A 26664-nucleotide genomic window follows, 5' to 3' on the forward strand; every position below is an offset into this window, starting at 1 on the left:
CGGAAGTGACGAGCCAAATACGGATATGTCGTTCTTATTTTCCCGCGGTTTGACCAGACCAGCTGTATCTGCAGAACTCCACTGTTCTTCTAACTGGACCTTTTCTTTTACCTTGAACAGAATACTGTTATCCAAACAATAAGTGGATTAATAGTTACATTTAAAAAACAGCGGGTCTTACTAATACATAATTAGTATGGTTAAGTGTTAAACACATATTTGGGAACTAACTATTTAATCTTACTTAAACCGCACGGATATGCCTCCCAAAAAGCGGACGCCACAGAATAAGGAAATAAAACAAAACACTTTGGATAACAGTAATGGAAAGTCACCAATTAATGTAGATGACTCCGTGATATCCCCGTCTAAGTAAGTACTATTTTGCTTGATATGCATTAGAAAGTGGACTATATCACATTGTGAACACCCTGTCAAAATATCACCGGGTTGTTTTCATGCTAACTTTGTTAGCCTGAAATCTTAGTTTTGTGGCTTGCGGATGGCCGTAACCACACATTTCCCTGGCTGTTTCGATATGTACATAGATGTTAGTGATTAAGGCTTAGCGTGCACCAGTTATGCTGAAATTTCGTATCAAGTGCTCGATTTTCATTTGTTTTCATTGACCGGGCAGCACATTACGCGTGTGTTACTATGTATCGCATGAATATGAAGGCCTTGTTAGCGTGCTACATTCTTGGGACGGTCGATTATAGTAGGCGATATGTCGGTGTTATCCATTTGATTATCTTGTACTAAAAGATCATCTCAAAATTTCATTTGATGAACTTTAACGTTTCTTTACAGCCGTTGGTACACGTCTGAAGCCAGGCCCTCAGCTGTTCAGTGTTTTTAAACTGTGACTAGCACATTGTACGCTGCCATGATATGACGAGTTGTTTTGATGTCATTTTTCCGGTTCAGACACAAAGATAAAGACGGAGACTTCGTCGAGCTTTGCAACAAACTCCAAGTGACCAACTCCCTCTGCAACCATGCCTGGTCCATTTGGAAGAAAGTGTCGGATTCGATTGACAAACTGCCCGTATGTGTGGTGACCCCCAACACCAGCTGTCTCTTTAAATCATGTTGACATTGTAGCAAGGGTGACGCCGTAGCATTGCTTTAACTTCTGCTGTTTGTTATCATTCTCAGGATTCAACCACTAAAGAGTGGGCAGCGTGTCTGTTTGTTGCGGTGATAGACCTGGACGTCTCAATCCTGGGCTTCACTGATGCACAGAAAGCTGCCGGTCTCAAGTAAGGGCTGCCATACTCATGGTCACACGGTCACCTCAAGTCATTGCATGCTATCAAGTTTGTTGTATGTGTCCATATGTGTTGTATTGACATAACCAGTAGGGGAATGTTTTGGACTTCTGTATGTCAAGGTTTCAGTATCACAATGTGGTTTGACAAAAACATGCCCTCCATAACGTTCTGCTGATGATAATCGGTACAGTAGCTTCTACTGCTTCTTCTGCTTTCCATACATCTGCACCACACACTGCTACTTGGTGTCTGTAAAACAGAGAAAATATGGCTTAAGTTCTTTGGCAGGTGTAGAGATGTACTTTTTGTAAACTTGTGTTCAACATCTTCTGCAGAGTGCTGGGGGTGAGAGAGACAATGCATGGGGTTCAATGTAAGGTCAATAAATAAAAAAAATACAGTGAACTTAGTGGAACGGAAACACATTATTCACCAGAATTAACAATCAGATATTCAAAGTTGACCAGTGCATGTTTACTGGACGCTACTGTCGACTTTGTTGGTTGGATTTATTATAATTGTGTGTCACCAGTACCTGGTCCTGGCTGTGCATAGGAACAATAAATATGAATTGTAATGATTGGCTTTCATCTGGAGAAGAAAGGTTTACCTTACCATGCATTCATTGAAGACTGAGCTTTGAACTTCCATTCCATTACACCTGGGCCAAATTCAACAAGCATTAACACAACAACATTGTTAATTCAGTAGAAGCAAAGGTTTGATGAACACTGTCTTGTGGGACACAAGTCATGTGTGATTTGAGGGAGATCGTCTGTGTTGCTTTGGCAGTAGAAAATTGAGGCCGATTGGATGTATGGTCAACACGCATACTATGTACCAAACTGAAGCAAAGAATCTTGAAAGCATTTTGCAGAATGTTGCCACAGCCAAATGGTTAATTCAGTCAGGGAACTGTAGCAAGCTGCTGAATAGATTGAACCCACCTTTGCACTGAAAATAAACTCAGAATCAACTGTGTTGACAGTATTATAAACATTTCACACAAGAAATATGTTTCTACTCAGTGAACACGGTCAACATTGAACAATTATGTACAGATTGTACAGAACACTGACAAGACTGATTTTTTTTTGTTCTATGGTGTTTTCCTTCTGCAGCGTGAAACAGTTCCTGGAGGTCCTACGGAACTTGGACGTGAACATCGACATCATCAGCTCCAAAGTCAACACGGCGGTAGGCAGGCTGGAGAAGAAATACGACGTGTCCCTGGCCCTCTATCAGAAGTTTGACAAGTGAGTGAGACACTTTACACATATGGTATAAAAGTATTTTGAGTGACAGCTTGTAGTTCAACCTAAAGTGATACTGTGACATTTCTGGAAATAAGCTAATTTTACACCTCCCCTTGACTTAAATAATTTTAGTTTAAACGTGATTCAATGATCTATGCTAGCTTAGAGGTAACATGTTTACCATCAGACACAGAGCTGGAAGTACAGGAGAAAGGTAAAACTCAAGTATTCAACTCAAGGGGAGGTCTAAAATGAGCTTATTTCCAGAAATGGTACAGCATCGCTTGAAGTAAACATGGTAATGATGAGCTATCACATGTTCAGTGACAGCCGTTGCAGTTAGTTAGAATGTCGGAATAATTGCACCCGGGTCAAAGATGTCCAAAATGAAAGTGTCCTTCAGTGTAACGGATACCTTCTGCTGACTGTAACTGTAAAAAAACATGATTTTTAAATTGTTTCAAGTGAATGGATGACAGCCGAGGCTTTCATGAATTCACTGGAAAAAATAAATAAATAAAAAGAGTCATGTTTTTTACAGTTACAGTCAGCAGAAGGTATCCGTTACACTGAAGAAGGACAATTTCATTTTGGACGTCTTTGACCCACCCGCTTTTTATCCGGTCTACTTTGCTGCTTTTGCTGCTGCTGGTATGAAATAGTCGAGTGTAACGGAGGCCAACTAGCAGAGTGTGGCTTGGAGCGTGAGTAAAGCCCCCTCCCGAAGCCTCATATACAATATGATAATGTATATAATATGATAATACATATAAAATACAGTATCGGTAGCGCTGAGCTATCTGACTGGTCCTTTGGCTCATCGGTATTGTGCTTTGCCTCCCATGCCCAAAGCGATGTGTTGACTGTTAGGTGGTAGTTCGATCCCCGAGAGGCGGACTGCGCAGGAACAACACCTCCGTTACAACAGCGACGCTTGGTGTATTTTGTGCAGTTACTGTACTGCTGTTCAGGTCATTGACACTTTCTTACAAGCAGATATCAGGGTAGTTCAACCACAGCAAATACCGCTAATGTATGAATTATTTGGTTTTTGTTTGTTTTTACTGTATTATCCAAAAAGCATATTCATTGCTTGTACGTTGATCTCCAATTGTCAATTCATTTATTTAAAGTGTGGCAATGGCTGTGATTGTACCACCTGACTACTGCTACTAAAAACATCAATGACCCATACATTAAAGTTTAAGGTATGTCCTCAGTAGTCTAGGCATAATGGGGATGCGTTAAGTTTGAAAGCACCTTAAGGTGGCAGCATTGAGTTTTGCCAATGTACCTACAAATCAGGTCAGATTTCTTGGTCCTCTCAATAAGGATCACAAATGTAATGGCCATAAATCCAACCTCAGATAAGTCTCACTGACCATATTCAGATTTTATCTTTTTTTGTGTATTGTGTTTTTCTTTTTTTTTACAACAGTTTGGTGTAATTTGAGGGAAGTGGTTTGTAGATGTTAAGGAAAGGCTCTATGTAGATAGTTTGTATTTACTCGTTTTGTTTCCATTAGTAAAAGGCTGTGAGCATTTCGATCATGCATAAAGTGGCTGATTAATCCTGTACCCATTCTCTTGCTTCAGGATATGGCACGACATCTATTCTCAGGCCTCTGATGCTCAGTAAGTACATTATAGTTAAATACAGATACAGTATTATTTTATATATACAATTTTCGGTAACACTTTATTTTAGGGATACATCTATTAGCACTAATACATATAATGTTAATGCCTGCATAAGTACCTTGTAAGGCCTGCACTAAGCAAATGCTAAGGCCTACTAGGTCCTTACTGAGGTTAAATTGGTAATAAATCCCTTATTGTGCATGAACAAGACATTTGCGAATACATGCCTAACAAATGTTTGATTTTGCTTTGTACATGCCTTACAAGTTACTTATACATTGTATGTATTAGTGCTAATAGATGTATCCCTAAAATAAAGTGTTACCCAATTTTCTTGGTTTATTGTGTGTGTGTGTGTGTGTGTGTGTGTGTGTGTGTGTGTGTGTGTGTGTGTGTGTGTGTGTGTGTGTGTGTGTGTGTGTGTGTGTGTGTGTGTGTGTGTGTGTGTGTGTGTGTGTGTGTGTATGTGTATGTGTATGGGGGGGGGGGGGTGGTCATTAAGATTTTTGGTTTGTTAGAAATGCACAACCCCTCAAGGCACAAAATAAGAAAAAACTTCTTTGTAACCACCAGCAATTAATTGGATGATGGTTAAAAGTAATTAATTATGCTATTTCCATTCTCCTTTCAGGAGCACTGAGATCTTCAAGAGCATCTGGACCATGTTCCTGTTGGCCAAAGGTGAGAGAGCTTGTTATCAGCAAGGGACAACGAGTTCTTGCTCCTCTTTTTTTTCCTACAGATTCTTAAAATCAGCTAAAATTGTAATGCAGTCAAGAGCATCCCCATCTTTCCATTTCGTCTTATCACACCCTTCAGTTGCTTTTGTTTCCCTACAACCGACTCCAACTTCCCCTCTGTCTCTTGGTCGGCCCAGCGGGGTTTTTTTGTTTTGACTATTTCTTCACTTTTTTTTTTCTTCGTCTCTTGTTGTTGCAGGAAGTTTTCTGCAGATGGAGGATGACCTGGTCATCTCCTTTCAGCTGCTGGTCTGCGTGCTGGAGTTTTTCATCAAGCGCATTTCTCCTTCACTTCTTAAGCCACAGTACAGTAAGTCACATTTCTCCCTCACTTCTGTAGTCCCCATCACAGTAAGTTGTGCTTGTGGGGCCTTTTTTACCTGACGTCAGGCACGTTTGATTCAATGCATTTGGTCAGATAAGAGGCGACTCTACGTAGGCTCAGCCGGGGCCCCAAACAAAAATTCAAAAGAATGAACATTTTGAACCAAAATCGCCCCACCACTGTAGTGAAGTGTGAGCTGCTATTCACCAGCTAGGGCCCCTCAAGCAGCTGCCTGCCTAACTTGGTGACAAGATGTGCCTCTGCATTCTGTGGTGTAGACATGCACGCACAAACACCACTGTTTCCTGCCTGAAACCAATAGTCGTTTATACACACTCTTTGCTTCAAAACAGAACTTGGTTAATGTCTCGTTTCCCAGGGCCTCCCTTTATCAAATGCCAGTACAGTGAGTCTGCATTTTTTCCCTCCACCCTTCTCAAATTTCACTGGAGTGAGTGAGTTTGCATATTTTACTCCTCAACTCTTGCAGTGAATCCTCATGCTACCTTCTCTTTTACAAACACACTTGTAGTTGTATATGTTTGGAGGAGCGTGCTGGCGCGTGTGTGTCTCACCTCCCAAGCGGCCAAAAAAGAATTCTATACATACTCAGCTGGAAGTTGTTTTGATCAACCGTTTATCTGGTCTTATCTCCCCCCCTGTATTTCTCAAGTAGGATGATTGGCCATAATATTGTGGTGCTTGGTCCGGATCTTGTTGTGAATTTCACATCTACACATGCAGTGTGTGAACGTTACATGTTTTTAATGCATGTGCAATGCTGCTTTTATTATGCACATTCAGAGTTAGAACATGCATTTAATGCTCGATTTGTCCGCATTGTCGTTCACATCTCAACGTTTCAAGTGTATCTTTAAAAGAGACTGTGTACCGTTATAAGTACATTGGTGTTGTATTAAGCCAAAAAGAGATGTCGTTGCCAGGTTTAGCACTAGAGGTGCTCCGATTGCTCGGCAGCCGATCATGATCGGCCGATAATGGCCAAAAATAGCCTGATCGGTGATCGGAAAAACATGCCGATCAAAAAAACGATCCAGAGATATTAAATTCCTCACGCAACCATTTTGCCTTTACACCTGGCGCTGCCTGCATGTAGCCTAGGTGCTGGCTCTGCACAGCTGCTGCACCAAAATAAGGCATCTTTACTTGTCTTTAACTTTTTGGAATTCCCTCCTTCATTTTCACCATTTATAATCATATCTGCATCAACAATGATCTGATTTTCCGATCCATGCGCCGTTTACTTTACATGACGCTTGTAATTTGCGAATGACGTGTCAGTCTCGCCATGTTCGCTATTTTGAGTTACAGCCTGTCAGCACGCAACAACTAAACGTTTCCAAAACAATCATCAACGGTATTGTTTTCAAAGTTGTAGCCTAATGCACAGGCCATTAGTTTGTAGTCGCCGCAACACCAAACAGTGCAGAGGGAGAGTGGACGGTGAAACTCAATGAGTCTGTGCAGGGAATTCTACAATCTATGACAGTGTTACAGAGAAAGAGCTTTCCTCGCAGACACGCTGTGTTGTGCGTGTTGCCTGTTCTTTCAAGTGAAGTTTTTTTTCTTGTTTTGTGTAGAATCTCAAGTGTTTCAGTCACAATGTAATTTGCGATAGACTACTTCTCGCCAGTTAGCCATGTTACGTTATAACCTGTGTAGTTGCCTCGGTCAGCACGCAACAAGTTCACGTTGTCCGCACAAGCATGCCAACGTTATTGTTTTCAAAGTTGTAATTGACAGTCAGTCGATTAGTTTGATAGTCGCTGAAACGCCAAACGGCGACAGGTGAGGGGAGAGGGAGAGAGTCAGAACGGTCGCGGAGCACTGCAGCTGTGGACAGTGAGTGACAGAGAGGGGAGGGGCTCTCCTCACGAGGCTGCTCATTTAAAGCGACAGGGTTTTTTCTCGTATGCAGAAGACGAGAGACTGAGATCCAGGTGTCTGAGCTTCAATTCAATCTTAAATAGTTTAGTAATTATATGCAATAACTTATAAATCGATGTAATGTTTCAGTTTCAATTCAATCTTAAATAGTTTAGTAATTATATGCAATACCTTATAAATTGATTATTACTGTAGACTTAGGCCTACTTGTAGGCTATATTAGGCCTACCAACACTAGTCTGAAAGAGCTGCAAGATAATAATAATAATAATAATAGCCTAATAATAATAATGATAATAATAATAGCCTAATAATAGGCCTACATTGTGAAAGCGACATGTGCAAATTAAGATTGATTGGTTTATGGGCAGAAATGGTATTCAATAAGGATAACAGGGTGGCCGCGGGTCCTTAAAAAGTCTTAAAAAGTTTTAAATGTCATTTTCACCAAATAAGGCCTTGAAAAGTCTTATTTTGTCTTAATTTTTCAAATGTCTTAAATTTGTGGAGCTTAATTTAGGGAGGAATAATTGTCAGCCATGTGATGAACTTTGCGACGGAAATGGGGAGTTGTAGCCATGTAGTGTAATTTAGAATTTTATTTAGTGTAAAGTTTCCTTGTGTATAGTTTTGTGTTTTCAAACGGCTACATTAATGTAAATAACCAATTGGTTTTTGTGCTTCATTTGAACCTGTGTATGATCTTGCGAGTTGGTCCTAATTTAATTTGGAAAATGGTATTGAAAAGTCTTCAAATGTCTTAATTTTGGACTTGCTAAAACCTGTAAACGTGGCGAGTTGGTCTTAATTGTATTTGGAAAATGGTATTGAAAAGTCTTAAAATGTCTTAATTTTGACTTGGTCAAACCTGTAGACACCCTGGATAATTAATAGGCTATTAAAAAATATAAAATAATTTCTGTGATTGGCAATGATCGGTGATCGGCAGATAAAGATTTTTGTTGATCGGTATCGGTGATCGGGCCAAAAAAATGGTGATCGGAGCACCTCTATTTAGCATTCAATGTTACTTTTCACCTGGCAGGTGTGACGAAATGTAAGTTGGAAGCAAAAGTCTATTATTGCACTGTACAGCTGAGTAGTAAAATGATCAACTACATTGACATTTAAGGACGCTTCACCTGCTTGTTGCATAATTGTGTGTGTTTGATTTGTCTCTTCATTTTTGCTGTGCAGACACCAAGGTGACTCCGACACGGAGCTCCCGGCGTAACCAGACCAAGGCCAAGCAGCGGCCGCCAGAGCTGAACGAAGCCCTGCTGGAGGTGCTGTGCAAAGAGAACGAGTGCAGCCTGGACGAGGTGAGAGAACGAACGAACGAACGAATGGAGGAGTGCAGTTTGGATGTGTTCAATGAACGAATTAATCTTGCCCTTTCCGCCACACCTTAACCCTTTAATGCACGCCGTACATCCTGCGGCACGCTGTAATAGACATTGCAAGTTAACTACTATAGTACTACACTACTGTGACGGTGCACAGGGCCCTTAATACATTACGACTTGGTCATTGCCATTCTGGTAACAGCTAATTTATAATGCCGTGTCTTAAGGGATAAATTTCCCCCTGGGATCAATAAATGAAACTCTGCTCTACTCTACTCTTCTCTACTCTACTCTACTCTACTCTACTCTACTCTTTTTCAAGCACTGATAAATGAGTTACTCTGTTTACGTTTAATTAATTAATGCAGACAGAATATTGATTCATTATATTGCCCTGAGCTGGTGCTTTTATCCAAAGTGTCTTACAGTTATTTAGGTACAGGGTCTTGGGTCATAGTCTCTGAAGCAATGTGGGGTTAGTTTGCCTTGCTCAATGAGTCATGTTTACACGTCATGGTTGAGGGTGGAAGATCCCATCCATGTTCCTCCTACTGGTGTGGCATTCGAACCTGCAACCCTTTTGATCCCAAGTCAAACTCCCTAACCATTTGAAGTAATTTATCTGCTCATTACACATGCATTTGCAAGGGTGTGTGGAGAGAGCGGAGATACGGTAGAGAGGGCTTGTCAAAACAAGAGATATGAGGGTGTGAATGTGTAATGTGCAAAAAGCTTTTATGTCCTGTTAACCCTCTTATCAGTGATCTACCCCTGGAGGATAACAGGCAGCTTTTCTAGTTAAGAAAGCCCTCGGGGCTTTTTACTCCCAAAGCTCTCGAGTTTTAGCTTGATTTGAAACATGGTACACACTATTCTCTTCAGTTTTACCCGATGTGATCAGATTTGCACACCAATTGTTTGTCTAAACACGCCTTCTTTTTGTTTTAAATTTTTTTGCAGGTGAAAAATTTGTACGAGACTGTCTTTTGTCGTTTTTTGGAATCCTCTGGCGTTTTGAAGATTCAGGACCTTCCTACGGTACATCGTTTTATATGCCATTACACATTGTCTTTAGTCAAGGGTTATGGGTATTCTTTACTGCACTTTACTACTCTTCAAATGTAAAGAATTATTACGTATAGATCAGGATTCTAGAGTGACGTAAAATACAAGATGAGCAAGAATATAGAATGATTTCTACTATATAATCCTACTTAATTACTGCAGCAATCCTACAATCCATACGTCCTATAATCTTACATTGACGTTAAAATTTATAGGATTTCCCTTTGATTTATTTTGTACTGTTGAATGGCGACTTTACAGCAGTGACCATTTTCTTAACCAGTAGTGCTCCTCAAAGAAGCTGTGCAAAAGTTCACCACAACTCTTAATAGCTAAGGCGCCATGCTAGCTGTTCATGCATTGGGTAGTTGCTGAGACGATATGCACATAAAGGGAAGCTGGTCACGTCTAAAATAATCTCAGTAAATCACCGCATTAGACAGCCTTGACAACTTGTACACATCACTTCCTGGTCCACAGGGGTGCCCTGTTAGGGTGTCATAATTTAATCATTATTTAGATTGTCAGCACATCTACAGTACACTCACGCTTAGTTGTGAAGTGGGAAATCTTGTCAATGAAGGAACAATGTGGTTCTAGGGAACCTTAAGGTCTTCCACAAACGTCCACAGTGGATAGGGGAAGTTAACGGTCAATGGGTTATCAGTGTTCACGTGAGCCGCGAGGTGTCTATCATAGTATTGCCTTGATGATTCAGTGGAAATAACAGAGTGTGTTGAACGGCTGTAAATATGGCATTGTCTTCGTGACGGCGACACACGACAACGTTTTCCCTGGAAAAATTGACACTTGCAGAAAGAAAGAAAAAAACAATGTCCGTCAATGTTGCTCTGACAAGGCTCTCATGCTATTGACTGTAGGAACTTGAGCACCACGGTTTTGTGTGTGCGCCAGACACCACAAACACCATATTTGGACATGGCACCCACAGGCTCTTGCTCGTGTTGCAGCACCCTTCCCCAAGTCAGCCAGTCCACCATCGCCCGCCAACCCCCCCCCCCATATTTCCTCTATCTGACAGGTGGTCAGCGACTGTTTAAAGTGGCGTGTTTGTCCTTTAAGAGGAACTCGGGGGTTAGATGTTTACATCTGCCAATAAATGGCTATTATAAGCAGCCGGGCACCTCTAAGAAATATTGCCCCCAGCCGCTGGCCGACTAACATTTGCTTTACCCCCTGACGGTGATTTGCAGGAAGCGATCACCAACTCATAACCCTATAAATTTCTCACCGCGCTTTTGCCCGGCAACTACCCGCTAGTTGCTAGTATTGCTCTGTTGACTGTAGCATTTTACTGCTCTGGGGAATTTGATTAAAAAAAATAGTCAGTGATGGACGACCTTAATGGTTGCATGTTATCCATCTTCATATACACATTGTTTTTGGAGGCTACTGTTGATATGCGGAAAGTGCTAGGGTAACGACTTGTAGCTTAATACATCAACACAATACCTCCCATTTGGAATGAAAGCTTACAAGGACTGACAAAGATAATGAGAAGACGGATCGGCGTAGTATGGAAGATGTATGACGTTTTATGTTTAATTTTTCTGTTCCCCTCAGTTTGAGGAGCTGTCTTTGAAGTATGAAGACACTGTTCACAAAACCAAGGACTTTGATGGCAGACTGTTCTTTAACAGTCAAGAACAATCTCACCAGGAAAAAGCCATGTAAGTTCAATAAAAATTACAAAACATGAATTGAATTAATCAAATCGGCATGGGCCAGCAGAATCAAATTTCACACATGGTATCTGAGGCTGCTTATTTTCTCACACATGCATATGAAACCAAAAGTATTTTGTCGAAGAATTTGTTGTGTTCTTGTGACATGGAAGTGACTACATGTCTTTTTCATCTTCTGTTTTGGGTCAGACCGCAAGTGGAGTGCACGCCTAAGAAAAGCCTGTCTCTTGAGCCCCCTCTTGTTGTTCCACAGACCCCTGTGAGGTAAGAGGACATTTTTTGTTACATATATAGCCAATTGTTATCCTGCACAGTCCGTGCCTGGCTTTGCCATCCCTGTGCCACCCCTGTGCCCCTGTGCTATGCACTTACTCTTCTGTTCTTCCGAGTAGGGTTATCCCTGTCAGCATCAAGTGCTTCACTGCAAGTCAGTCTAAATTTCATTTAGAGGCCATAGCCGTTTTTCCTGATAACATTCCCTAACTATAGAAGCACTCAGAGGGCGCAGACCTCCGCCAAGGAACCTGCTTGATACATTTGACTATGTTACACCCTAAGTTTCTGCCTTGTTTTTGTGGAGTCCCCTTAATTCAATTTCTGGTCACTAGGGGCGTCTAGATAAATAGGCCAGCAATGGTGGAGAATCTTTTAAAAAGTCATGGTTCATGATCCGGATCACCACCAGAATTTAATAACTTGTTCCATGGGTCATTACTAACAACTCCACAAAGTTTCGTCCAAATCCGTTGATGAGTTTATGAGTTATGCTGCTGACTGAATCTTTACAAAAGTCCTGGTTCCGGTTTGTGATCCGGATCACCACCAGAATTTAATCACCTGTTCCTTGGGTCATTATCAACAACTCCACAAAGTTTCGTCCAAATCTGTTGATCAATTTTTGAGTTCTGCTGCTGACAGACAGACAAACAAACAGACAGACAAACCAACGCGACTGAAAACATTACCTCCTTGGCGGGGGTAATAAACTCCCGTCAGGTAGAAATGCTGATCCATATTGTAAACATACTGTAAATGCTAAGATTTGATGCACTATACCACATTGTTCATACTGTAAATGCTAAGATTTGATGCACTATACCACATTGTTCATACTGTAAATGCTAAGATTTGATGCACTATACCACATTGGACCAGGATTCAGCCTTAGTCTAATTTCCATCTGCATGTAAATGTGTGTTTCCAGGGCGACCTTGTACTCCGTTCAGCAGCTGAAGGTGTCCCTCACCTCAGCCAGCGACCAGCCATCGGAGATACTCATGACCTACTTCAAGGTTTGTGCTGTAGTGCTGCTGCAGAACCATTTGGCACTGATGGTGTTCCCATTATTTTCAACTACCTTTTTACTGCCAATTGCTTTAAGTACATATGGCATTCTGCTGGTGTGGCAGCTGAAACTGTTCCCACTGAATTAAAGAACGGCCTGAACGGCCATCATTTTCAAGGGTAACAAGACTTATCCTTTGCATTACATTATTTCTTTCCTCGAAATGAAGAGTGTCACCCTTAAGGCAACACTCCAATGTACTTAGATTAAAAAATGCATTGCTGCATTCCTTTCACAAATTAATATCTTTATTGATGAGTTAATTACCGGTATTAGGGCATGCATTGAGTTGTGAAAAGCCATACTCTTCAGTGTTTTACGGATGTAGTCCCTTTTTAATTGGGTGACGCCTGTCTGTTTGCAGAACTGCACCGTGAACCCGACTGAGGGGATCATCAGGCGGGCGGAGCGGCTGGGGGAGCAGTTCAGCCAGGCCTTTACCCAGGTGGTGGGATCAGGCTGCTCCGGACATGCCAACCAGGTACACTACATATGCCGTTCACTCATTCATGCATTCGTTCATTCATGCATTCATTCAGTCAGTCATTCATTCAGTCATTCATCTAATAAACAGTTCCATGGCAACCAGGTGCAGTACAGATGTCAATCCATAGGAGTACTGCAATGCACACCAAGACTGTGTGTGTCTGTGTGTGTCTGTGTGTGTCTGGGTGTCTGTGTGTCTGGGTGTCTGTGTGTCTGTCTGTGTGTCTGTCTGTGTGTCTGTCTGTCTGTGTGTCTGTCTGTCTGTGTGTCTGTGTGTGTTATGCATAACTTGATTTGAGATCAGATAGCACATTGTTGTAGGTCAGTGTTGATATGGTGTGTTGTCTCTGGTGGAATCTGAGTTTGCACGTGTGTGCCCGGGAGTCTTGTTGCTCAACACTCGTCTGCTTTTCCAGAGGTTTGCCCTCGGTGTGCGGCTGTACTACAGGGTGATGGAATCCTTACTCAAGTCGGTAAGTCGACCTGAAATCTTGTTCAGACAACGGTTTGGAGGAATTTGCCAGCCCCCAGCACGTTTTTTTCTAACATGTTTTTGTTTTACAGGAGGAGAAAAGGCTGTCAGTACAAAATTTTAGGTAAGTCGGAAGAACACACACGATTGAATTATTGCCATTTAGTGAAAGTGATTGCTGGACCTTGTTTAAATATATGCATAATTTTTTTTTCACCTTTCCAGTAAACTTCTGAATGACTCTACGTTCCATTCATCGCTCTTGGCCTGTGCCCTGGAAGTTGTCATGGCAACCTATGGTGAGTGACATGAGCTATCGGCCCAAACGTATGTGACTGCGTGACCTGATGCATGCCACAACCTGTAGCGGCATGTTTACTCAGGCTAACCAGATGGGAATTGGAGTATCGGTCCTGTGGGAATAAGTATTGGCCTGAATTCCTCAAAGGAAAAAAAACAGTTGATAAAAAATACCAGTTGCTGTATTTAATGGCTAAATAAATAATGGCTAATGGCTAAATAAACAATCTTTATAATGTAATTAATTAGTGCCCTTTGATCTATAGTAACGTTGCTATGCCTGTGTACTTTGTATTATTTTTAATATTCCACCATTAAACATAACATTGTTTTTTCCTTAAGCTTTGTATTATTCGCCACACATTAGATGTTCCTTTTTATTCCCTCTTTTAAAAGTAGCTTTGTCTGAAAGCACCTGCTACGTGTCATGTAAATCTAAATGTAATGTAATGCTAATGTAATGTGATGTGATGTGATTTGGCCTGGTAGGCAGCGGCTTGGCCACAGACACGGACCTGAGCTTCCCCTGGCTCCTGGGGGTGTTCCAGCTGCACGGCTTCGACTTCTACAAGGTGATCGAGAGCTTCATCAAGGCCGAGCCCAGCCTCAACCGCGACATCGTCAAGCACCTGGAGCGCTGCGAGCACATGATCATCGAGACCATCGCCTGGAGGACGGTGAGTGCTGCTCATGCACAGTCATACCAGGAAATACCAGGATTAGAGCTGCACGATTATGGAAAAAAATCATAATCACGATATTTTGGTCAAAATCGTAATCACGATTATTGATCACGATTATTGATTATAACAAGATGAAATATTACCAAGAATTAATTCTATACGGGATGAGCAAAATAAAATGAATTGTAATAATTATGTAAAGGCAATAGCATGAAACTTAGGTGGACAGATTTCTGGTCAGAAACACCAGCCTGTCAGTATGTTCTGGCTTCAAGGGCGTTCTCAACGGTTGGTCACTATTGCCACGATTAAAGCACGATTGAAATCGCGACCTCGATTTCACGATTTTATCACGATTTTTTATTATTTTCGTGTAATCTTGCAGCCCTAACCAAGATGGTAGTTTATTTGATAGATTGGAAGGTGAAAAAGTGGATCGCACTCGGGTTCTTCTTTTCTTCTTTTTTATTTTTTATTATTTACATAGCAGCAGAAGTGTAGACAAACGTTTCGGCTGTTGCCTCTAGTTTATTTGATAGCTAAATTATGGTTTATTTTTCTAAATCATCTAGCCGACCAGGCATTTATTTGAGACCAGGTGGCAATTTGGGACAATTTGGGCTGATGAATTCCTTCCTCACAAAATTCTTGTTCCGCAAAACTGGCAAAATATGGCACTCAAATTTATTTTGAGTACAGGTTACAGAAGGAGGCATAGGTATTTTGGAAATGGTCTGGGAGAACAGAGGGAGTTGTAGAGTTACCAAGTTGCCTGCAGCTAACTCTTGACTTTTAATGCAATACGGAGAGCGTATTTGTAACTAGGAAAGCATTGCTTCCAGAGATTTGAGGCATATTCAAATGGAATGATAATATGAAGACGATGTTACAAAACTATGGCGAGTTAAGAGAAGGTCATAGTAGCGCTGACACTACTGCCAAAGAATGTTGTCACACGTAGAAACACTCACATGGAACTCAGCCAGTATGATTTCATTTAGTCATCTCCCAGTAAACTCACCTTTCTGCCACCGGGACAGTCGAACTGCAGGCACACTGCAGTTACGCAAGGATTTCTCAGCCACTTACTCATGAGCTTGATGACGTGACGTCAGAACTGCACTATGGTGTTGAGACATGGACATAAAATGATAGATGAATGATTTTTCCGCCCCTACTTTCAACAGTTTATTATTTAAATACATTTTAACACAATACATAGAATTATTTTATCAGTGCTAAAACCTATAAACATCACTGCCATCTTCCAAAACTAAGTGAACACCCTACCATGTCTTCCTCCTTGGCTCGATTTGTCTAGTTGTGGTGATTGCCCTTTACCTAATGACATGTTCTACCAAGTGTCTAGTTATGCGTGTGCTCAAATGGCCGCTGGACACAAAATGGGCCAAACAGACATGCTTGCACACCAACAGAGAGATCAGTGACCATCTCTCTCTCACACACACACACACACACACACCTGTGATGTACTCACACTGGCTGCCGCTGGCCCCCTGCACTCGACATGTTGTATGTCGAGGCTGAAACGGCAGTTACCACTACCCACCCACCTGACCCCCACATACCCATCCCCCCACTGACAGCGTTACCTCACATTTGCCTTACCTCCACCAGAGAGAGAGAGAGAGAGAGAGAGAGAGAGAGAGATTCCATTGGCCCATTGTTTCCGGGTTCTACAATTGCAAGGGGGAGGGGGGGGAAATCCCCCTTTAGGCAGACCTAGGCAGACCTAAGGACTGTTCTATTCAATGCTAGGAGCATTATGACACGCCCCTTTAGGCAGACCGGAACCTGGTCACGTTAGGTGCCCATAGAAACCTATTATGTTGGCATATCTCTATATACTTAAAGAATCTCTGCCTCCACCCACTCACTCCACCACCACCGTCGCACTTCCTCACTGACTGCCCCTGGTAATCTTCATTTTTCACACTTTCAAAAACTTTTTAACATCATTTCTTTTTATGGAAATGGTAATGGAAATTCAGTTTTTTGAGTCTAGAAAGTCATGGAAAATAATGGAATTTTATATCTGAATTAGAGTGGGAACCCTGACCCCCTCACTCCACCACCACCAGCGTCGCACTTCCTCACTGACTGCCGCTGGCCCCGCTGGTGGTCATATCCCTTTTCCTCCTTTAGTTGATACATTTTATCAATCTCTGCCTCCACCCACTCCTCACTCCACCACCACCAGCGTCGCACGTCCTCACTGACTGCCGCTGGCCCCGCTGGTGGGCATGTCCCTGTGCGGCAGGCCGCTGGACACGTAGTATATCAGGGGGTTGAAGCAGCAGTTGGCGCTGGCCAGCGACAGCACCACGGGGTGCAGGGCCTTGGTGGCCTTGGCCAGCGCGCAGCTCCGCAACACGCCCACGTGCGTCAGCGTGTAGCCCAGCAGGTTCAGGTGGTAGGGCGTGAAGCACAGCAGGAACACGCCCAGCACCCAGTAGATGACGGTGAGCGTGCGCCGGTGCCGGTTGCGCGGCTGTTGGTGTTGCGGGTGTTGCAGGTGTTGATGCTGCTGCTGATGCTGCTGGTGGAGGTGGTGTTGGAGGTGGAGGTTGAGGTGGTGTTGGTTTTGCGGTAGTGGTTTGCCCGGGCTCGGGCCGTTGCGCGAGGGCTGTCGGCCGCGTCGGCGCGGCTGGCGTCGGAGCACCCTCAGCACGCTGCAGTAGCTAAAGAGCAGCAGCAGTGCGGGCAGCTGGAACGCCGCCTGCACCAGGGCCAGCGCCGCCAGGATGAAGGCCCGGTTCTGGCGCGAGGACGGGTCCAGCAGGCAGGCCTGGGCGACGTGCTGCGCGGCGGCGGCCGAGCGGAGCAGGGGCAGCGCCAGGCTGAGCGCCAGCACCAGGCACCAGATGGCGCCGCTGACCAGCCGCGCGGTCCGCACCCGACGCAGGCGCTGCGCCAGCGGGTGCACCACGGCGAAGTAGCGGTCCACGCCGATGCACACCAGGAAGAAGATGCCGCCGTACAGGCTGATGTACTTCAGCGTAAAAGTCAGCTGGCAGAACGCGTTCCCTGGCGACCAGTCACCGGCAGCGGCGGCGGAGGAGGAGGAGGATGATGAGGAAGTGGAAGTGGAGTCGGCGGACTTGTGGTGGTAGTAGTAGATGCGTAGAGGCAGGGAGATGACGAAGAAGAGGTCGGCGGCCGCCAGGTTGGTCATGTAGACGCTGGTGCTGGTCAGGGTGCGCGGGGACACCCAGAGGCGGCGGAAGGCCACGGCGTTGGTGGCCAGGCCCACCACGAAGATCACGCTGTAGGACACCTGGTAGTACATTTTTAATAAGCTCCTTCCTTTAAAGGTTTTGAACTTTTTAAAATGTATTGATGTGACCAAACTTATTTAATGTATTTATTCAGTTATTTATATCATTGTTGATTTTTAATTTGAGGCGAATTCTATTACCTGTACTGGCCATGAAATAGCCACAGTTGCACATTTGGCTATAAATGTAAACAAACAAACAAACAAACAAACCTGGTAGTACAGAAAGCGGTAGCTGGTGTCCAGCGTGCAGTTGGGGAGGATGGGCGCGTCCGTGCGGTTCCACAGCCCCATAGCGACCCCCCCGTTTGGTTTGGTCAGGTCCTCTCCCTCTCTTTGCTGGATCCTTCCGCAGTCAACTCTGAAGGTCTTTTGAGAGATTCTAGTCATCGGTTAGGATGCGGCTGCCTGAATGGTTGGTGTCAGAAAGGAGGAAAAAAATTAAAAGTGGCACAGGGTTGCAGAAGTGTGCATGTTCGGATATGGAGGTTCACATACATTATCATCGTGGAGGGGATGGGGTTGGGGGGGGTGGTATCGCATAAAATATAATGAACTTGCGTTTTTACAATCTTCCCATGTTGACCTAAGATATTTGTGTAGTCTTTTAGTGGCGAAACAATATGGTGTGCCAATCTGCGAGTGTGTTTGATGTAGATATTACGGAGGCGTTTGTCTTTCGGTCTATAATGGCGAGTGGATCAACAGTCGGTCCCCCTGTTGCGAAAGGGGAACATTTTCACATTTTACTAACAGCCATGTACACTAAGTGGAGCTATGGATTACACTTAAGCATGACGTAATTTTGTTTAAGTGATGTTTGCATAAATCTAGGACTTAATTCAGTCTTAAAGCTTACATTCCTGTCTGACATTCATGTAGTCGAGTTCCAACAGATTAGATTAGAGTGTGAAATGTATTGGTGTTACAGTATTTCTTAGTGTGTTTTTTTCCAAGTAACTCGTATATGTAGCTTCCTGTGTTATTTCTCTGTTCCCCGGCAGTGTACTCTGTAGTTCTTGGTAAATGTGTCATCCTTTCCCTTGCGTATGGGAAGCATGCTCCAATGTGCCCGGACTTGATCACGCTGTTACACAGCCCTAGGGCCAAGCACTGAGGAATTCTACTGGTATTGGAAACCTCACAAAAATGTTTCTTAACAGCAGGCAGGCAAGTGCCCTGTAAGTTTATACGCTAAGCCTTTTTCAGGCTGCTGGCAGCAAGGGAGAAGTTTGGCTGCTCAGTGCATGTAAAGAGTACTGGGTATTTTTTACAAGTTGTTTATTCATTAATGCGAGACATTTTGTTCTTGATTTGTCTCTTAATTGATTTTTTGGGCTTAACTTTTAATTATGCTCCTTGTGACCTCATAAGAATCTTTGAGAAAACGTGTTAATTCATTTCTTAAATCTCTATGTCGTGATTGATCTAGGTTAAAACATGTGTTTAACCACAGAACATGACCGTAATCACTCAATCACTCACGTCGCTTTGGATGGGATACATTTCACTCTTTGTTCCTTATGCCAATGCAAATACTTAATCTAGCTTCTTGGGTAGAGCTGATTTGCAAGTCATTTGCATAGGATGCCTATCAAATGAGAAAAGTTAACTGTGGTCATCTACAGCTGCACTAAGGTTGATGCAACGCCTAAGATGTGCAGCTTAGGCTTCACCTAAAACAACTATAGTTTCTTTGGTAACACTTTATTTTAGGGATACATCTATTAGCACTAATACATACAATGTGCCTGTATAAGTAACTTATAAGGCATGTACAACGCAAAATCAAACATTTGTTAGGCATGTATTCGCAAATGTCTTGTTCATGCATAATAAGGGCGTTATTACCAATTTAACCTTAGTAAGGACCTAGTAGGCCTTACAGTTTGCTTTGTACATGCCTTACAAGTTACTTGTGCTGGCATTAACATTGTATGTATTAGTGCTAATAGATGTATCCCTAAAATAAAGTGTTACCGTTTCTTTTTTTAAAGGAAACCTCTTCGCCTTCATCAGATGACCGAGAAGGCCCTGGGTTAACTTACCTTGCAGTAAAGATTCCATCTCGAACGGTTGTCCTCCGTTTTGATTGTATTTTCTCCTTTTACGTGTCCAGGGTCTGCCTTTGTGGTGCCCAGTAGTGGGTCTATTATTAGTGATGGTGTTAAAGTGGTAAAAACAGGAATACTGCTGTAGTTATCATAAGCTAGGTGCCATCCCATTGGCTCTCCTCGCCACTCACTTGGCACTCTGTCACACTATGTCAACAAAGATCAGGCAAAAGTAAACAGTCAGGTAGATCGCACACAGACACAGACACTATGATGGGCAACTTTTTTCAAGCATGGATGATAATGAATAACGTGTCCTTTTAATGCTAGTGTCAGCCTTTTATGGTATGGTGGTTTGAAACTGTTAATGTTAGAGCTTACTGAGAAATGCCTCTGAAGGACATAATTCAGAAATGTACATTTATTTAGTTCTGTAAAATTGTAGAGCCATCCACACACTATGTAAACTCCTCCATCATCACAATTTATGGTCCAGCATGATGTCCAATGGTGACAAAAATATCAGGAAGCACTCTGTGATTTGTATGCATATTCTTTTATTGGGTGTCAATAGTATGGTTCACATGCATATGAAATGTGTTCCCTGAACAAGTCTCTCTTCACTCTTTAGAGACCTCATCATATTATAAAGCCGGGGTGGGCAAACTTTTCCGTTTGTGGTCCGAAAGCTTCAAAACTATGCTTCAAATGGAAAATGTGGAGCACCTGTTTCTAACCAGTTTCTTGTGAAAGAGTGGGTGCATTTGTCTATCTGAACAGCTGCATATGCTGCACTTCTTGACAAAGCTGCTAAAAAAAATACACCAAGGCATGCCTGTTCTGAAGCCATGCTGTGCAGTGAAGATAATATTTAATATTAGGTTAATGTAGGAATAGGACACAATAAATAATTATTTTTTATTTTACTTCATGGTGGGACCCATGAAAGAGCAGAGTGCCACATTTGGCTCCAGGCCCTAGTTTGCCCACCCCAGCTATAAATGTGCATCGTTGCAGCTCTAATGCACATGTATATGGTGTATGGGGCGTGGCATTACAAAGCTGTTGCACCCAAATGGCTAGCAACAGCTCTGACTGGAAATGATCACGTCTCCACTTATGGAATACTGAAAGCAGGCAAATGTGCCAAATGTGTCGTATGCACAAATGATAAGTGACTAATGAGATTGTAATTGATGAACTGGTCCTGTTTTGTTAGTCAGCATGGCTGAGACTGAGTTCCTCCGATGCAGAATGCATCCTCTGGTTTTCAAATGCCTCTTCTGGTTTTTTTCTCCTCCACTGCAACACATCAGGCAATGTTCAGACATGCTACTTTACCTGTGGCATCTTAATGATCCTTCTTTCCTCCCTTGTTTTTATCTCCTCCCCACTCTTTTCCTCTGCTATGTGGCTTCCACTCTAAAGCAGAAACTCTCATGCACAGATTTGTCCATGTAAGCTACTTTTTCTGAAGAGCAAGAAGAAATGGTCAAGTCGTCTTCCTCTGATGTAATCGTGTTAGTGAGGTTCTGTGTTGACTGCCACATCCGTATGAAGCACTGTTCAGCCACAGACCATGTGTTCTGTTTTAGTTGCACAAATATGCAATGACTTGAGAGCCAAGGCCTCGCACACACTACTTAAAAACACAAGCATGCTTACACAGGAGTTACATTCCTCCTTCTCAACCGTTTAGTTCTAGGCAAGAGGATGTCCTTTTGGAGGTTTAAGACATCTCGTCTCTTCAACTGAAAGATTTCTTCTGTTCTAATTCAGTCTTGTCTCTCAGTTTGAGGCAAAACATCTTAAATGGACACTATGTTTTGGAAATATCCTCATTTTACACCTCCCCTCGATTCACATAATTGTGTTTTACTTTCCCCCTGTTCTTCCAGCCGTTCTAATTCTGTTGATTTAACTTCTTAGCATGTGTCATTGAACTGTACCAAAACATGAATGGCACTTACTGGTCCCATTCAGTTCAATCATGCATGCTAAGAAGTACCATCACCAGAATCAGAGAATGACTGAGGAAAAACCGGAGAAAGTTAAAACTCGTTCATTAAAATGAGCATATGTCCACAAATGGTGGACTGTTCCTTTAAAGGTCCAAGAGGTGTCTACGAGTACACTCCTCTGACTAAGATGACCTGGATGAATGAATGAGAATCTGAAGGCATTTTTCAAAATCTCATTTTCTACAGGCATTGCCCAAAAAAGTTGGTTGAGTGCAGGTTTTATTTTCTTCTTGAAATTAAAAACGGAGCACTGTATCTTTCCCAGTGAGTTCAGTAATGCCATTAAATAGTCAGTCATTTAGAGTTTTGGGTGTACAGTACAGTACTATGGCTTTTGCTTGATTCTGCCAAATGACACGCTTGCAGAGCACTCTTGAAACAATTGATTGAGATTAAATATTTTAAAACTGTCCAGCACACAGTGCGCATCATTATAATCCACACAAACATGGGTCCTGTCAGTCACAATGTGAAAGTTTAGAAAATGGTTCGTTTTAACACAGACACTGTTCCTTATGTTGACATTTTTTTTAAGTTACCCCTTCCTCTTATACACATGGCTATTGTCATTGGAATCAAAACTGCTGTCATCACAGAGATTCGGCAGTTCGATCGATCTGACACTCAACCAGAGAGGAAACTACGTAACAAACATGGCGGCCGTTGAGTGCGAAAAGTGTACATAACTCCACACTTCAAAAAACGGCCGGTTTGAGGGCGTTATCCGGGTAGTTTACAGTACACTTCTCCGCCGCGATTAGAAATGGAACCGCCCTGCGTACCCAAACACAGTGCGGGAAGGGCGGAAAGTACGATCATTGGAACAGCCTCACAGTATTATTTCATATGGTGGACTCATCAGCGCTGAATTTATTGGCAAAGTTCCTGATGCTCTTCAGCTTGGGACTGTTCTGGAGGGTGTCCCGCAGGTTGTCGATGCGCATGCTCTGCGCCTTGCGCCGGATGGAGTTCTGGATGGTCTCGGAGGTGAAGTAGTACACGACGGGATCCAAGCAGCAGTTGGTCACGGCGATGCAGAGGCTGATGGGGTTGATGGTTTTCGCCACGATCCTCGCCGTGCAGTTTGTGAACACGCGGCTCCTGACCAGCGTGTAGAAGATCAGCTGGAAGTTGTACGGGATGAAGCAGAAGCAGAACGTCAGCAGGTGGACGGTGATCATGCGGAGGATGGTTTTCTTGTTCAGCTGCCCCCCGCGGGCCAGCGTCTTTGGATCCTGAAGTGTCCGAAGAACCTTGATGGAGCAGGTCAGGTTGATTATGAAGGGGATGAAGAAGCCCACCGTCTCGACGAACAGAACGACTTTAGACAGCTCCGTCTGCCACTGTTCGTTGGAGTAGTTTTCAAAGCAGTACTGTGTGTTGTTGCCCTCCTGGTTTTTCTCGGACGTGGTGTCTAGCATGAAGCCAGTGGGCAGACTGCCTGACAGCACCACCAACCAGATGCAACAGCAGGCGATCCTGGCGTTCCGCTTTGTCCTCAGTGTTCTAGAACGCAAGGGGTAAACAATGGCTAAGAATCGGTCCACGCTGATGCACGTGAGGAACAGAATGCTCCCGTACATGTTTGTGTAGAACAAGGCTATGGACAATTTGCACAGCACATCGCTGAAGTGCCATTGCCGCTTGATGAAGTAGTAGATCCGAAATGGCAAGCTGAGCACGAACATCAAGTCTGACATGGCCAGGTTGATCATGTAGGTGGTGGTCTCGTTTCTGATCTTGAGTGTGCATGCGAAAATGTAGATGGCCACCACGTTGAAGACCAGTCCGATGATGAAGACCAGACAGAAGACGGTGCTGTACAGGGTGTACTTGAAGTCATCGTTGATGTCACAGTTGTCCTTCAGGAGCGCAGAAGTGTTGCCTCCTGAGAGGGTTATGTTTGACATCTTCATCTGTATGGGTGGGGAAGACAAAAGGTGCTTTTCAAAATAGGGCCCCACCTTCAGTATACCGTAATGTGTTTGTTTCGTTTCAGGTTTTTTTCCCCTACCGCCCTCATGGGTTTTACAGTGTTAAAGGCAGATTTGAGTTATGTTCCCTGAAAGTCTATTTTTTTCTCTGAACTTTTCACTATATTATGATTCTTCTCTGTCACAACAAATCAAATTGTATTAGTGCAGCTGTACCACACGCACACGCACACACACACACACACACACACACACACACACACACACACACACACACACACACACAGTAAATTTCAAACTTACCTCCATCTTTTGAAATGCCAGGGAATGATCATGGTTTAGTTTTCAAGCATAATCTCAGCTTCTTGTAAGTAAAGGTTATTTTATATCCTCTTTGCATTGAGGCTGCCTCCTCTTTCTTAGTCCAGTTCGTTCTGCTTCTGTGTGAAGATCTGTTTATCTCCTGCCAAATCTCTTCTCTGTCCGTTAAGGTAGACTTTAGTTCATTTTGGAGTTGCCTGTTGTGGCTCAGTGTATGCGTGTGTGTCTCTGCTTCCGCTGTATCTGATTCTCCGGAGGCACACCTGTAGCTCTCGACCACAGAATGTGCTGTCAGCTCTTGCACGCACACACACACAAACACACACACGCCAAGGTCTCTGACTCACGCGGCTGACAGACACTCTGTGGCAGCAACTCACTCTACTCGGAAGACTCAGAGGAGGAGTTTTAGAGGAGGAGTTGAGGGTTGCCAGATGAGGCTGATGATTTCCAGCCCAAAAAATGCTCAAAACCCACCTGGAAGCACTAAATCCTGCCCAATTCTATTGATTTCTATGGCCAAAAATTTTGCGTTTTTTCTCTCTCTCTAAAATCCATTTTTACCCGCAGACGGCCATCCTACGCAGCCTAATTGGGAGGGAAACCGCCCAATCTGGCAACGCTGGAGGAGTTGAGGTGTATGCTCCTCCCTGTCCCTCTCTCTCTGTGCAGTCACTCACACAAGCCTGCCCCCACTGTTGCTGTGAAAACTATCACAGTATAGTATAGTACAGTACAGTAAATTGTACCATAAATAAATTCATGTTGATCTGCATCACGTTGAACATACTGTGGCGTAGTTCACGCCCCAAAGTATGTGAAGTGTTTGTGTAGAAGTACAGCAGGTTGTTGGGAGAGAGAGAAGGCAGGGTGCGAGATAGACTGGACTCAGTGTTCACTAAAAAGGGCAGGCCACAGCAGACGGGCGGGGCGGGTGGTAATTGGTGGGTCTGCGAGATAAAACATGCAGAGGAATGGGGAGACGTGAGGCAGGTTACTGAGGAGGGAAAAAGCCTGTTACATCTTGGGGAGACATGAGCAGAGAAACAGGAAGGGGAGTGGTCCCGGACATGACTCAAACACTCTTGCATTTACAGGGAGAATAACTGCTATCAATTGTTTTGACGTCTGCTTTTGATTCTAAGTGAATGGTTTTGATTTTAACCAAATGGTTTTTATGTTATACTTCGTGGTTTATTTTTTTCTTCTAAACTTGTATTCTTTATCCTTCCATTTCAATGTTTTAATTCTTGGTTCATGGGCGGTGTTCTTATGCCTTTGTTATTGTGTAACACATTGGACTATAGCTGTGTGTATGAAATATACCACACAAATAATCTTGTTGGACTTTGCCTTAAGCTGATACCTGTAGGCAAATGGCCTACTGGATGGTAGATATTTGCTCACATGGGTCCTCAAGTCAGTCAGTCAGCGCAGTACAACAATGTCAACACAAGCACAGTGACTTATTTTGCTTCACTCATCATCATCTCGATAGCTCTTTTCTTGCTGCCTTGCTCTGCTCTTTCGATTCCCTCTCCTTTTGTTAAGCCGCCCAGCTGTTTGGGGTGTTTGTCCAGGCCTGTCACTACCAGGCAAGAGAACTGGGCTATTGCCTAGGGGGCCTCTATCTGAAAGCCCCCCCCCCCGCTAATGACCGGTTATGTGCGTGTATTCAAATGAAGACGATGACAACTTTGAGTGTGGCAGCAGCACCTCCCTAATTTCAACAAGAGACAAGAGAAGTGCCTTGATACTGCTATTGAAATCTCTATTGTAGAGGGCCCACACAAATAGTTTGAAATGAAGAAAAGAGAATATATGCATGAGCAACCTAGGGGGTTTAGTTTACCTCTCCACCTAGGCCCCCCGCCCAAACACCTTGAAACGGCCCTGTGTGTGTTTACACATCATACAGTGTATTGATGTCGGTAGCCATGAGTGCACACCTCGTTGATACCCTGGACATGGAACAAAGGCGAGAGTGTTGATGGTCCAAAGGTTACATAATAAAAGAAAGGCCAGGTGTAGGGGGAAACTCCTAAACTTGGCACACCTGATTTTAGTGTGTACCTGTTGGCTGTTGGTCTGGATGTTTGCTCTTTAAAGTCAACTGGTTTTGTAGAGTAGAGAAGGTTAATTAGGAATTTAGGATGATGAGAGATTGTTGTTCAGTAACGGTTGCGGTTTCCTGGTTTCCAACTTCTTGTCTAGCTTTTGGTATACATCTAGTATTTCCACAGGAAATACTGTGTGTATCTTTTGCTATTGGCAAAACGGCAGCCTTTTTTTTCTTGCATGTCAAGAGTCACTCAGAGTGGACTCGTTCCAACTTTCCGTCCTTTGCCCCCCTGTCACAATAACATGGTTGTAATGTGATAAGCAGCGTGCCACTGCTACACAAGGTCCTCTTCCTGCTGACCTGCTGTCATCGTGGAGGCAGCTGGCGGATTTGATAAAATGTGACGCACTGTCTTGTCTGTTGATCC

At 43.4% G+C, this 26664-nt stretch overlaps 3 protein-coding genes across 3 annotated transcripts in view; 1 reads left to right on the forward strand and 2 right to left on the reverse strand.

The window, feature by feature from the left end:
• The first annotated feature begins 49 nt into the window (after positions 1-49).
• rb1 (retinoblastoma 1) overlaps positions 50-26664 on the forward strand; it is a 41971-nt gene continuing 15356 nt past the window's right edge. Inside the window, exons 1-17 of the mRNA XM_063202758.1 lie at positions 50-372; positions 928-1048; positions 1159-1262; positions 2396-2530; positions 4127-4165; positions 4803-4852; positions 5111-5221; positions 8342-8466; positions 9451-9528; positions 11140-11246; positions 11451-11525; positions 12466-12553; positions 12971-13087; positions 13509-13565; positions 13657-13688; positions 13790-13863; positions 14354-14541. Coding sequence (XP_063058828.1) covers positions 260-372; positions 928-1048; positions 1159-1262; positions 2396-2530; positions 4127-4165; positions 4803-4852; positions 5111-5221; positions 8342-8466; positions 9451-9528; positions 11140-11246; positions 11451-11525; positions 12466-12553; positions 12971-13087; positions 13509-13565; positions 13657-13688; positions 13790-13863; positions 14354-14541 — 1614 coding nt within the window. The 5' untranslated portion in view covers positions 50-259. The remainder of the gene's footprint in view (positions 373-927; positions 1049-1158; positions 1263-2395; positions 2531-4126; positions 4166-4802; positions 4853-5110; positions 5222-8341; positions 8467-9450; positions 9529-11139; positions 11247-11450; positions 11526-12465; positions 12554-12970; positions 13088-13508; positions 13566-13656; positions 13689-13789; positions 13864-14353; positions 14542-26664) is intronic.
• Positions 16765-20306, reverse strand: LOC134452397 (lysophosphatidic acid receptor 6-like). The gene is made up of 3 exons (XM_063202759.1): positions 19894-20306; positions 18059-18253; positions 16765-17845 (listed from the first exon to the last, which is right to left on the reverse strand). Exons 2-3 carry the CDS (start codon positions 18233-18235, stop codon positions 16781-16783), a joined length of 1242 nt encoding a protein of 413 aa, XP_063058829.1. The 5' UTR covers positions 18236-18253; positions 19894-20306; the 3' UTR covers positions 16765-16780.
• Positions 20442-24514, reverse strand: lpar6b (lysophosphatidic acid receptor 6b). Its single transcript, XM_063202761.1, has 2 exons — positions 24158-24514; positions 20442-23836 (listed from the first exon to the last, which is right to left on the reverse strand). The coding sequence occupies exons 1-2, from the start codon at positions 24161-24163 to the stop codon at positions 22763-22765; spliced, it is 1080 nt and encodes a 359-aa protein (XP_063058831.1). The 5' UTR covers positions 24164-24514; the 3' UTR covers positions 20442-22762.

The sequence above is a fragment of the Engraulis encrasicolus genome, chromosome 7, assembly GCF_034702125.1.
Source record: "Engraulis encrasicolus isolate BLACKSEA-1 chromosome 7, IST_EnEncr_1.0, whole genome shotgun sequence".
In the NCBI taxonomy this organism is placed as follows: domain Eukaryota; kingdom Metazoa; phylum Chordata; class Actinopteri; order Clupeiformes; family Engraulidae; genus Engraulis; species Engraulis encrasicolus.

What these genes read in the sequence shown, in the direction of transcription:
- LOC134452397 (XM_063202759.1), bottom strand. Translation starts at nt 18,235, where the DNA reads ATGACTAGAATCTCTCAAAAGACCTTCAGAGTTGACTGCGGAAGGATC. An exon ending in ACCGCTTTCTGTACTACCAG is followed by an intron (nt 17,846 to 18,058) that starts GTTTGTTTGTTT and finishes ATGTACTACCAG; the next exon opens with GTGTCCTACAGCGTGATCTT.